The following is a 12,380-nucleotide window of genomic DNA, read 5'->3' as shown; positions in this document are numbered from 1 at the left end:
CTGGCACACAGCAAATATATAAACAATGCTTGTTGAATGTTGAATCCTTTCACTTCCTTAGGTTCACTTCTCGTGGTCTTAATTTACTTTGCTACCATGCCAATAAAATGCTCAAAGCCCCAATCCAGGGGCCTTTTCTTAATCCCATTCTCAACTTCTTTATGGCATTGGGACTTCCCCAACTACCCATTGCTTTTGGATGCTGCTCTTGCCTCACCTTCAGTGACCCTGGACTCTTGGGATTGACCTCCTATCTTCTGACCTTTTGGGATTGACCTCCTTTCCTATCTGTTTCCTCCTCCTCTGTGTAGGAGTCCCCAAAGGCTCTGTCCTTGTGCCCTCTCTTCTCTGTTCTTTTTATAGCCTCTCCCTTGGCAAGCTGGCCTGCTCCCCCAGCTTGAGCTGCTAACCTGTATGGGAGCAGGCACACAGTGGAACACAATGGGAGGGATGTGGCGTGGGAACCATGGGTTGAACTTTCACTGCACTTTCCATATTATCACATGGTGTGATTATGCCATGTCTTATTTTCTCTCTCTAGATTGTAAATACTTTAGCATTTCTTTGTTAAAATAAATGAACAGATTTGTTTACTGGAAAAAGAAATGAATACTCTTATTTACTAGTTAAACTGAATATCTTCTTTTATCTGACCAAAACCAATCACTTTGCTTCAGGGCATTGATATTGCTGTACAGTCACATGCAGGTTCCCCGGGCCTTGTTTTTAATTCCAGTGGACTTTTTTTTTCCTTTTTTTGCCCATCATGCTCTTGGGCTGCTTCTCCTTGTTATCCATCTAATGTGTGATGAGAGAATTCACATTCTGATATCTGCCAAGGTGAGATGAAATTAAAATAAATATTCTGCAAAAACACCATCTGCTGTATTCTAGAGCCAAATATAAAAGCGGTTTAAATTATTTGGTGGTTTTTTTTGTTTTGTTTTGTTTTTCTAAGCCATGATCTCTATCATCTAATGAAAAGTTACAGTTAATGTTAAATAAATGAGAATGAAGTAGTTAGAGCATATGGCTAAAAATTAATATATAGGGACATGCTATCATTCACATGTTTTCATGCTGGCTAATTCTTTGATCAAGGACACCAGTTGGAGAAATTTTAGCCAGTGTGATGTTTGGTAATATTTCCTTATGATTCTGTTTCTTGTCAGCCATAAAGTCAAACATCAGGCTGAGATGATAATGATAATCATAGATGCCACCATTTCAAGCTGCAGCAAGCAGTATGGTGATCATTTGTCAATGTTTTTAAATAATCTTACTGAGCTTCATGTTATTAATTTTCAAGGATGTCTACTTTAAAATGTTCCCTGGTTTCTTATAGTATCATTATTAAATTATCCAGAATAAGGAAGTAAGTGAGATTAATGTCCTCAAAAGCAGAAATGAAGGAGATAATTATCTTTCTGCTGTTGATTTAGTGACTTTGTGACTTGGAATCCCTCAAATTTAGACATGGGCATAGCTTCTCCATTTGTTTCCATTAAAATATTCTTGTTTTGGGGATTTTTGTTATTATTTCAAGGAATTTTATTTATAAAAATTGAAAATTAATATATTATATGATAAGCTACAATCCTAAAAGAGACAGATCCCTTTCCCAAATTTGGTTTATAATTTCTATGTAATGGAAATTTCTAAATGAATACTTACTTTAGAGATACTATTTATAGAACTATAAGTAAATAAACTTGTTGTGTGTCCCTAGTACTGCTCTTCTTCATCATAAACATTTGCTGAATTCAATACATAGTAGAAAGTTTACTCTTTAACTTGACAGACCCCAAGGTGTGTTAGGGCAGGAAGCACCATGGAAAATGAGGTTGGGATTGAGTGAATTTGATGAAAAAAAAGGGCAGCAAAATACAACAAATAATATAACATTGAACATACCATAGTAATACCATTAAAGTTAAAGAACATATCCCTCTTTCTTGTTAATCAAGAAACAAATTTTTTAAAGATATGGAGAGAGGGGGGAGCTTCTTTGGGTTTTTATTGGGTAGTATGTTGAGTGAAAATGTAATGTATAAAATTTAACTTCTTTTTCTCCCTCATACCCTCCAGTGACTTAAATTAATTGCAAAAGTGAAGGTGACAGAGTCCAGGTATACCCCAAGATCAGAGAAGGAGTCAGGTAATGTGCTACCATGGATGTGAATGTGGTAGTGTCTCCTTCCAAAAGATACTTCCATTTAAGGATGCAAGATTGTTTTCGTGCAGAAATACAAAATTATCTTTTGGTATGTTTCAGCCATTATCTATCCCACTCTCAGCTAGAGATTAGAAGAAATTATTGGGACAGAACCAAAAAGAACTCTTTCTGAAAAAAAATTTGAGAAATTATTTGAATCATGATCCAAAAGAATATAAATCAAATGCCAAATTAGATTAGAAACCTAGATTAACTTTCTTCAAATCACCAAAAAGCAAAGAACTGAGGTGGAAGTGGGAAACTAGGTGCCAAAACAGATTTTTAAACTCTAGAGATCAGTCCTGGATTAGGATGTAAGATAGAAGGAGTCAGCTCCTATTTGACTGCCTCTACCCCAAAACTTTGGCCTTTTATACCAACAGGATGCATTTTCTTCCTCTGTCTTCCATTGATATGTCAGGTCATTTTAACCATGAAGGAATGAATTAAAATTCATGAAAGCCAAGGGTAGAGTAATTGGCTAGAAAAAATCAAACTACTCAATTATCAGATGTAGAAAAGAATAACATGTGCACATGTATGTGTGTGTGCATGTGTATAATCATGCATACATGTATATTAGAATTCATAACAGATAATAGAGTTTACAACCATGAACTCATGGTCAACTTACAGTCTTTTATGAACTCTAATATCATACATGTATAAAGGAAAAGTGACAGAAATGGTATTTTGAGCAAAACTAGGAGCCTATTGTATATAAACAATTAAAGAATCTTCCCCTCATGTTTAATATGATCAGACCTTAATTAGAGTCCTAGGGGCATGTGAGTGTTCAACATGTTGGAATTGACCACGACTAAGTCACATAATTGTTATAAGATTTGATTTAGAGAAGATAAAGGAGAAGACTAATTTTAAAATAGTCATTAAGGGCACCATACTAAATTATGACTAGATCTTTTTCATTTTTCTTCTATTGAAGGAGAAGAAATAGACTTTATCAATTCTGATGGACAAGGCCCTCTCCAACAATGAGATGAGCCAAATCAGTTTCAATAGAGCAGTAAGGAACTGAACCAGCTACACCCAGCAGGAGAACTCTGGGAGATGATTATGAACCACTACATAGAATTCCCAATCCCTATATTCTTGTCTGCCTACATTTTTGACTTCTTTCACAGGCTAATTGTACACTGTTTCAAAGCCCGATTCTTTTTGTACAGCAAAATAACTGTTTGGACATGTATACATATAATGTATTTAACTTATACTTTCACATATTTAACAAGTATTGGTTAACCTGCCATCTTGGGGAAGGAGTGGGGGGAAGGAGGGGAAAAGTAGAAAGAAAAGGTTTTGCAATTGTCAATGCTGGAAAATTACCTATGCATAAAATTTTTGTAAAAAAAAAAATTAAACTAATTTTTTTAAAAAGAAATGAATGAAAAAAAAATAGACTTTAATGATAAATTTTTTGTTTCAATCAGTAAACATATAATAAGCCCCTACTATGCACCAGGCACTGTGCTAAGTGCTGTGAATACAAAAAGAAGCAAAAGACTTCCTTGAAGATTTAAAATCTGGGGGAGACAACAAGATAACAATTATATACAGTATAAACTGGAAATAATTAACAGAAGGAGGGTAATAGAGAAGGATTGAGAAAGATTTCCTATAGAAGGTGGGGTTTTTAGTTGAGATTTAGAGGGAGCCAGGGAAACTAAGAGATAAAACATTCCATAAGTGGAGAACAGAGAAAATTTCCAGAGGCAAGTATTTTATTTGATACCTTTGATATAAGTATTTTTTTTTGAAAGAAGAGGAATAGAAAGATGGTAAAATCTTCTCAGCTGTCCTTTTTGTAATAGAATAGATCAATATCACAAGCTCCCTGGACTTGTGTCCTCTGCTGTAAAATAAGAGAATTAGACCAGAATGCTTCCCAACTCTGGTATTCTGTTAACTCTACTTCATGTCTGTGAAGATTTAAAAATCCCTTCAAGTTGTTAAGGGTCTATGATTCTTCTCCATTCTTCCCAGTCTCCCTTCATTTTTATTTAAAAAGAGGTCAGAAAGCCAGTCATTCAGAAGACTCAAAAGACATTTTCCATTATTGATTACTGATTATACCTCCATGATTATGGAGAAGCCACAGCTCCCTTAGCTAATAGTATTCACCATATGAGTTATATAGGACTCCCAGAGTCTCTGGGCTCTGATAGAAAGAAGGAGCTGCTGTTTCTTCCCTTGGTGTGAAGTAGAAGCCAAAGTAAATTGATTTCTGTTTATTGATAATCCATTTGAAAAGTTTCTGTTCCCTTTAAAAAAAAAAAAAAAGCAGTAGGATACAGATAACTGTGCATCATCTCAGGCAATATTGGTATTGTTTCCAGGCTAATACAACAAGAGTAGGTGCTTGTAGTAGGATATCCAAGTGCTAGTATCATGAGCATTAGAGGAGGAGAAAACAGAGCACTTAAAAGTTCCCTTTTAGTGGGAAATATCCAGGATTTATGAAACCTCTCTCTCTCTACACAGAGCCTGTTGATAGGCTTTGTGGCTGCTTCAGAAGAGGCAGCCAGAGTGGAAGACCTGGAGTAACCTGGAGTGACCTGGACTTGGGCTCAAATACCCTTGACAATAGCTGTGTGAACCTGGACAAGTCATAACCTCTTCTCTGAGAATAACTTTCTTCAGTTGGTAAAATGGGTGTAATAATAACACCTTCCTGGCAGATTATTGTGAGAATCAAATGAGATATTTAAAACATGCTATCACTTGTTATGGATATGTATAAAAAGAAGAAATAACCAAAAGTATTTAACAACATATGGATTAATTAATCAAATCAATAAACATTTACTAAGTGCCTATTATGTTCCAGGCCTGGATTAAGTTGATGTTTAGATGTGGGACCAAGAAAAATATTTAGGGCATGGATTTAAAGCTAGAGAAGGAGACTTAATATCAATCAAATACAACTCCCTCATTTTACAGATGGAGAAACTGAAACTCAAAGAGGTTAATGGACTTAACTAGGGTTATGTGACTGGCAAGTATCTAAATCAAGTTTTGAACTCAGGTCTTCCTCAGTGCTTTTGAGCTCAGAGTAGTTAGAAAAAAAATTCCTGAATTTAAATCCAACCTTAGAAACTAGCTATGTGAGCCTGTTTGCCTCAGTTTCCTCATCTATAAAATGAGCTGGAGAAGGAAATGGCAAACCATTCCAGTTTCTTTGCCAAGTAATCCCCAAATGGGGTCACAAAAAGTCAAACATGAATGAAAAGATTGAGTAACAGCTTCCTGACTCCCAGAGATCTGTCCACCATACCCCCTGGCTACCTTTGCTTCCAATTGCAAGATAATTTTGTATGGAGAATTTTAGGACTCAAAATTAGTATCAGGAGCTGCCTTTCTCTCAGCCCCCCTTAAAACCTATTTCACTCAGCTGTTCCAACTTATCTCTACCTTTAGGCCCTTGGAATAACTATGCTTGAGAGTTGACTCCTGCCCTAGTAGGAAACATGTAAAAGCTTCCAGGTGTATGGCAAGTTATTGAAGTGTCAAGATCCTTCTTGCTCTTTATACATAGTGTATTTTATTGGAGTTACTAAAATTTTCTACCTAGACTCTCTCCTGGGATTTTGAAACATTTGCCTACTTTGACCTCAGTGTATTTATTTATTTGATTTTACCCTGACATCCTAAACCATCATTATTTGCATATGCCTCAATTTTGACTTTCCTGCTTAGATTTGACTTACTACTTTGCTCTACATTTTGACTGTGGGTGTCTGGACACAATCATTGATATTAGTGTGCTGTGTGGCTTCTCTATTCTTTGCTCTGTTCTCCTAGTCTTAGCCCTTTGTCCTAAATCTGTGATCCACTCTGACAATTACTGTGACTCATTTGTTGACAGTCAAAATCAGACGTTATTTAATTAAGTATGTCATTGTGTAAGTATGTTACCAATTTCTCAGAATAATTATAACATTTGACCCAAGATGTATCTTCATTGGACTAAAGACCAAGTAAAAATTCCCATCTTCAAGTACTTTATTTAGCCAACTAAAATACCCATTCACAAAATAATAACTTGAGTTATTGTTCCAACCCATACCACACTTTGATTCAGGTAAAGAATTGTGAAACTGTACTATATTGTTCTTGCTATTAGTATGGGGAAAGTGTTGGCTGAGCTAGATCCCTCCTAGGAAACTCAGGAGTATAAAGTTCTAACAATCTTATAGAAATTTTGACTCTTTCCCATTGAGTTCTCGATACTAAATATTATAATGAAGTCAGATGACTTCTCACAAATAAATGGTAAACATTGACCCCAGAAATGTCCAACAGGTCCCTCTGTATCCACTTTTTTAATTGGTCTTCTCTACTGGAAAGGAACTTAGCCCCTGTTGGTAGATGTGCTGATCTGATATGAAGAGCTTCCAAGAAGTCAACTTCTCTCCCTCTGTCTATCATGACTAGTAGTCCAGAAAGAGTAAGCTTCTAGGTTTTCCTTAAAAAGACCAATGATGCTCCTGAAACCCTTGACCAATCCCTGTGAGAATTAATTTCTTAGGGTTCTTCTTCCCCCATTTTGGACCCTAAGTTCATTCTTTCCTTTCCCATCCAATTTGCTACTGGACCAATTTACCTTAATACTTTCCCCCTCTTTCAAAAGGGTTGCTTTTTGATAGTGTAAAATAGGTGATTTGGTTTTCTTTGAAAGAATTTTATTTTGAGATATTTAATGCCTTGACATAGAAGAAATGAGCAATATGGAAAACAAAAGAATGTTCAAGCAATGTGTGAGGCTCCAGGTAGACTTGGCTAGAACTTAAAAAGATGATCTAACCATGATGGACAGAAATAACTATACCCAGAGAAGGAACACTGGGAAGCGAATGTAAATTGTTAGCACTACTGTCTATGTACCCAGGTTACTTACATCTTCGGAAGCTAATGATTAATGTGCAACAAGAAAATGGTATTTACGCACATATATTGTATCTAGGTTATATTGTAACACATGTAAAATGTATGGGATTACCTGCCATCGGGGGGAGGGAGGGGATAATTTGGAAAAAATGAATAAAAAAATAAATAAACATCCCCTAACTCACTAAAAAAAAAAAAAGATGATCTAAGATTCCCCTCCAGGCCCTTCAGAGAAGCTCCTCTATCCCATTCCAAGATCACCATAGGATCCTTTACTCATAGCTGTAGAGCCAGAAAGGTCCTCTTCCCCATGAGGAGTCTGAGGTTAAGGGACTTACTCTCCCAGAGATAGTAGCAGATCCCTTTTTCAAACCCAGGTTACATTCAGCTTGAACACTCTTTCCACAAGTCAGTGCAAACCCCTTAGAAACTGAATTGCTTATAGTATTCAAATATTCTACAATTAGTGAGGCATTTGGAATGAACAGATTTTGTGAACAGGCCCTATAAGCTTTGGGTTTGGTGAGAAGAATTTATAACTGAGGCATAAGGTCATGAAATCTCATCTGGCCTGGGGGAACAGTTCCCAGGATGTTTCTAGGTTTTATTAGATATGGGAAAAGGAAATTTCCTTGACACAGCACAGATGTGAAAAGCTGTCTTTTATACTAGGGATCCAATGCAAAGCCACTCTATCATTAAGTGAAATTAAATAGCAACTTTTCTGTTGTTGAAGAGTATGAGGTCTTAAATAGAACCCTTTCTAAATCCAGATACTGTACTCTCATTTAAGCCAAAGCTGAAGAGATTTCTAATTTAGTCTTGAAAGGACTAGGAAAGGAGAGTTTTGCCTTGTATTAATTAGTCATTTTGATTCCTTTTGTGCAAATGAGTAGTCAAAATTTCATAGATGCTCATCAACTTAGTAAAGAACTGGAAATAAAGTGAATGCCCATAATTTGAGGAATGGCTAAACAATATATATGAGTGCAACAGAACATTAATTACTATTCCCTAAAAAATAAGAATATGAAAAATTCAGAGAAGCATGGAAAGATTTATATGAACTTGAATACTGAATTAAGTGGAACCTGTGAAACAATACACACAATTAGGAATTGTAAAGGAAAGAAAGCACAATGAAAACAAAAGCAATGAAAATTATAATTATAGTGACCAAGATTGGCCCAATTGGAGAGATGAAAAAATGAGTATAGAATATAGGCTATTTACTACCAGATTCATGTGGGCTGGTTAATGTTTGATGAATTGCTGTTTTTAAGTTTTTCATTTTTACCCTTTGTTACATAAAAATGTGATGTTTTTAAAAGAAGAAAAAAAAAAGCAGCAAGACGTTCTCACTCTTTATCAGAGCCACAATCCTGAGGCTCTGCAGGGGATTCCCCGTACTAGTGTCCAGGAGGGTGAAACTTGCTGCTAGCCCCGCTTCTCTGCTTTCACCCTTCAACTCAAGGGTGATTTTGATGATGCCACAAAAAGCAAAAGGTTTCTTTTTAACCTGGATGTCATGTAACTACTGTTAATAAGAGCATAAATGTGAGATGAAGCTATATTTTTCACTAATAACACAGGGAAACGGTTCAGGTAGACAAGTTGAACTCTGATTAAGTGCAGTAATCACTTGATTCCAAGGGAAAAGATGATGAAACACTCGTCCTTTGTTGGAGTAGATTGTAGATACCTAATGTGGAATACAATGGGTAGATGCTTGTATTGTGTCAGGGGCTTTTGATTCATTTTGTTACAAGAGAAGATTATGGGTTTCGGAATAACAGTAGGAAATAGATGTGGTTTAATAGTGAAAGTCACCAATAAAATTATATCAATAGGTTAAAAAACAAAAACCAAGTATATAACCCCCCAAAAAAATAGTAATATGGTTAGGTGGTTTTTTTGTGTGTGTGTGTTTTTTTTTTTTTTTGTCAAGTTCAAAGGCTAGTCAGTCAAAAATATGATTGTTAAGAACAAAAGAAATGACTTGGAAATTTCAAAATACTGTCTTTATAATTAATCTCAAAGCATTTTTAACTTCTGGATTTGTTGGGTAAAATGGTCTAGGCCAAATGGCCTCTTCAAACCTTCAAGAATCACCTCTCAATATACTATATGTCTGGTAAAACACTGAGGCCTGAGGCTGGATCAAGCCTCAAATGTCATAAGGGCAAACAAAAGTCATAGATTCAGAGGGAGAAAATGCTCTCTCCAATGACTCTTTTAACAGTAGCAGAGCTCTGATCTTTTGCTCTTGAAGCATGTTCTTGTATTCCTTCTGGACTTTCTTCTCCTTCCTCTCTTTAAAGTTTAATCTGCATTATATTTTTAAAAAGCAAGTTTTTATTATTTCTTTATATCATAATTTCCCTCCCATTCCTCTTTCAGAAAGTTCTTTCTATAGAATGAATAGTATTTTTTTAAAATAAAGATAAAAAGAAAAGAAAAGGGAGAGAGGAAAAAAATCAGCACAACCAATCGAATAGACTGAAAAAGTCCAAAAATGTTTACATTGTCTAATACTTGTGGGTCGGAGATGTTCTTTTATATCTCCTCATTTGAATCTTGTTCTTTATAATTATGCAGGATTCATTTTGATTTTTGTGTGGTGTTACTTTTCATTAACATTGTTGTAGTCATTGTATATATTATTTTCTTGGCTCTGTTTATGTCAACTCTGCGTCAGTTCATGTTAAACTTTAAATACTTTTCTATATTTATTCATTATATTCATGTACCACAGTTTATTTATCCCTTTCCCAATTGATGAGCATCTATCATTTCAGATCCTTGATATATTACAAGTGCTCTTGTAAATATTTTTGTGCATGTGGACACTTTCTACCTTGGATTAAACCCAGTAATGTAATCTCTGGGTGAATGGGAATGAACATTTTGACTATTTTTATTTGCATAATGCCTATCATCCCACAACCCCTTCAACATTTAGTATTGCCATTTTTTCCAATTTGCAGGGTGTGAGATAAAATTCTTAGGGTTGTTTTGATTTGCATTTCTCTTATTAATTTGTTTTAATAGTATGATTTCTAATATCATTTCCTCTATTTATAATGTATAATGGAAATTGATATAATGTTATTGGTCTAAACCTGATTTCTGTCAGATTCCTTTCCAATGTTCCCAACAGTTTTTATCGAGTAGTTTTTTGTGATGATTTGTGTTTTCTACTAAACACTGGGTTATTAAGTTCCACTGTTTTTAATTCTCCTTTGTCTAGTCTGTTTCATTGATCTACCTCTATATTTTTTAACCAGTACCAGATGACATTGATGACTGCTGCTTTATAATTTACTGTCTGGAACTGCTATTGCCCTTTCATCCCAACTCTTTTCATCGTATAATTTGATATTCTAGACCTTTTGTTTTTCCAAATAAATATTGTCACTATGTTATCAAATTTTGTAAAGCATTTATTTTATAATTTGATTAATATAGCATTAAAAGTATAAATTTGCTTATAAATTCAATATAATTGTCTTTTTTTGTTGTTGTTGTTGGTATGTCCCAGCCCTGAGCACTGAATGTTCCTCCAGCTATTTACTCTTCGTTTTGTTTGTTTGTTTGTTTCTTTCTTTCTTTAAGAAAGCATTTTGTAATTGAATCTATACAGGTTTTGTTTGTATTTGGATAACAAAACCTATATAGATTCAATTACAAAATGCTTTCTTAATTGATCCTCAGATAGTTTATATAATGTGTATTTATTTGGAGTGAGATTCCCTTGGATTTTATTATTATTATATAGGAATACAGTAGACTTTTGAGGGTTTGTTTTGCAACTTGCAACTTTGCTGAGCTATTCATTGTCTTAATTCGTGTCTTTGCTGATTCCCCAGGATTTTCCAAGTATACCACAAATAGTGAACCTTTTTTTCTTCCAAGAGCCATTGGGATATTGATAATTTGTGGAGCAAACAAAATTATCCAATTATAGAACTCAAATGGTAGTAAATTATTACATCTAGTCGTAAACTCACTATTGCCTGCAGTTGTCATAGCAAAATGATTTCGTGGGCCATAGGCCAAACATTCCTCATTCCTGAAGTATACCATCATATATCATTGGCAGTAATTTTATTTCCTCTTTTACCTATCATTATGGCTTTAATTCCTTTCTCTTGTCTTGTTGCTCTTGCTAACATTTCCAGAACTATATCAAATAATAGTGGAGAAATTGAGCCTCCTGGCTTTATTCCTATACTTATTGGGAAATGTTCTAATACGTCCCCATTGCATGTGATGTTTGCTTTTGCTTTTAGATATATTTTTTAAAAGACATTTAAAAAGGTTTTCCCCATGCCTGTACTTTGATGGGTTTTTAGCATAAATGAGTGTTGTACTTTATCTAAAGTTGTCTTTTGATCTTGTAGTTTTAGATGTTTTGCTTTTCAATATGATTAGTTCTGTCATTTGTTTTCCTAATGTTGACCTATCCTGATATCCCTGGTATAAATCCAGTTTGATCATAATGAATAATTTCTTGGATTTGCTATTTCCTTTTTATTTAGTCTAGGATATAACTAATCATACCAGTATAAAATTGGGGTACAGGATATTTGAAATTGGGACTATATTGTATAGGAAAATAGATGCTATCTCAGAACCCTCCAGTGGCAGAGAGTTCTGAGACTTCTGCCAGTGTGATTAATGCAAGAGTTGAAAGCTTATGCTGTCCCATAACAGCTTGATGCACTGACTAGAATCCCTAATTTTTCCTTCTCTCCCATTTTGTCATACAGACTGTTTCCATTCTAGAACAGAGACTGACTCTGACAGAAGACAAACTCAAGCAGTGCTTGGAAAATCAGCAATCAATCATGCAGAATAAAGCTGAGTGATTTGGAAAAGAAAGCAAAATCAAGTGTGATAATAGATTTGGGGTGTATGTGTGTGTGTATGTGTGTGAGTGGTGAGGGTATAATGCATTTGTATTGTGTGAATTGTATAAATAAAACTGATATTTTATTGAAATCAAATATATGGATGTCTTCTGTTTTTTATTTAAAGCTATTCACAATATGGCTCTACCCTGTCTTTCTACACTTATTACATATTACCTCCTTCACATAATCCAGTCAAACTCTCTCTTAACTATGTCTCACACAAGACAGTCTATCTCCTGCCACCCTCCATTCCCCTGGTGCATTTGCCCCCCTGCCATCCTTTCAAACTCCACTTAGGTGCCAGCTTTTTAAAAGCTCATTTTTCTCTTTTCCCCAGCTGC

General features: G+C 35.0%; 1 protein-coding gene across 4 annotated transcripts in view; it reads left to right on the top strand.

The window, feature by feature from the left end:
- The window catches only part of POC1A (POC1 centriolar protein A), a 162,580-nt gene extending 150,448 nt beyond the window's left edge, over positions 1–12,132 (top strand). For 2 of the 4 annotated variants that reach the window (XM_074283412.1, XM_074283404.1), the window contains exon 11: positions 11,896–12,132. In XM_074283412.1, coding sequence (XP_074139513.1) covers positions 11,896–11,994 — 99 coding nt within the window. In that variant the 3' untranslated portion in view covers positions 11,995–12,132. Of the gene's footprint in view, positions 1–2,088; positions 2,107–4,717; positions 4,837–11,895 lie in introns of those variants that run through there. The other 2 variants (XM_074283405.1, XM_074283410.1) reach the window with 2 other exon arrangements.
- Positions 12,133–12,380: the final 248 nt, after the last annotated feature.

This window comes from Sminthopsis crassicaudata, chromosome 1 (genome assembly GCF_048593235.1).
Source record: "Sminthopsis crassicaudata isolate SCR6 chromosome 1, ASM4859323v1, whole genome shotgun sequence".
Lineage (NCBI taxonomy): Eukaryota > Metazoa > Chordata > Mammalia > Dasyuromorphia > Dasyuridae > Sminthopsis > Sminthopsis crassicaudata.
This window is presented reverse-complemented; position numbering and strand designations above follow the sequence as displayed.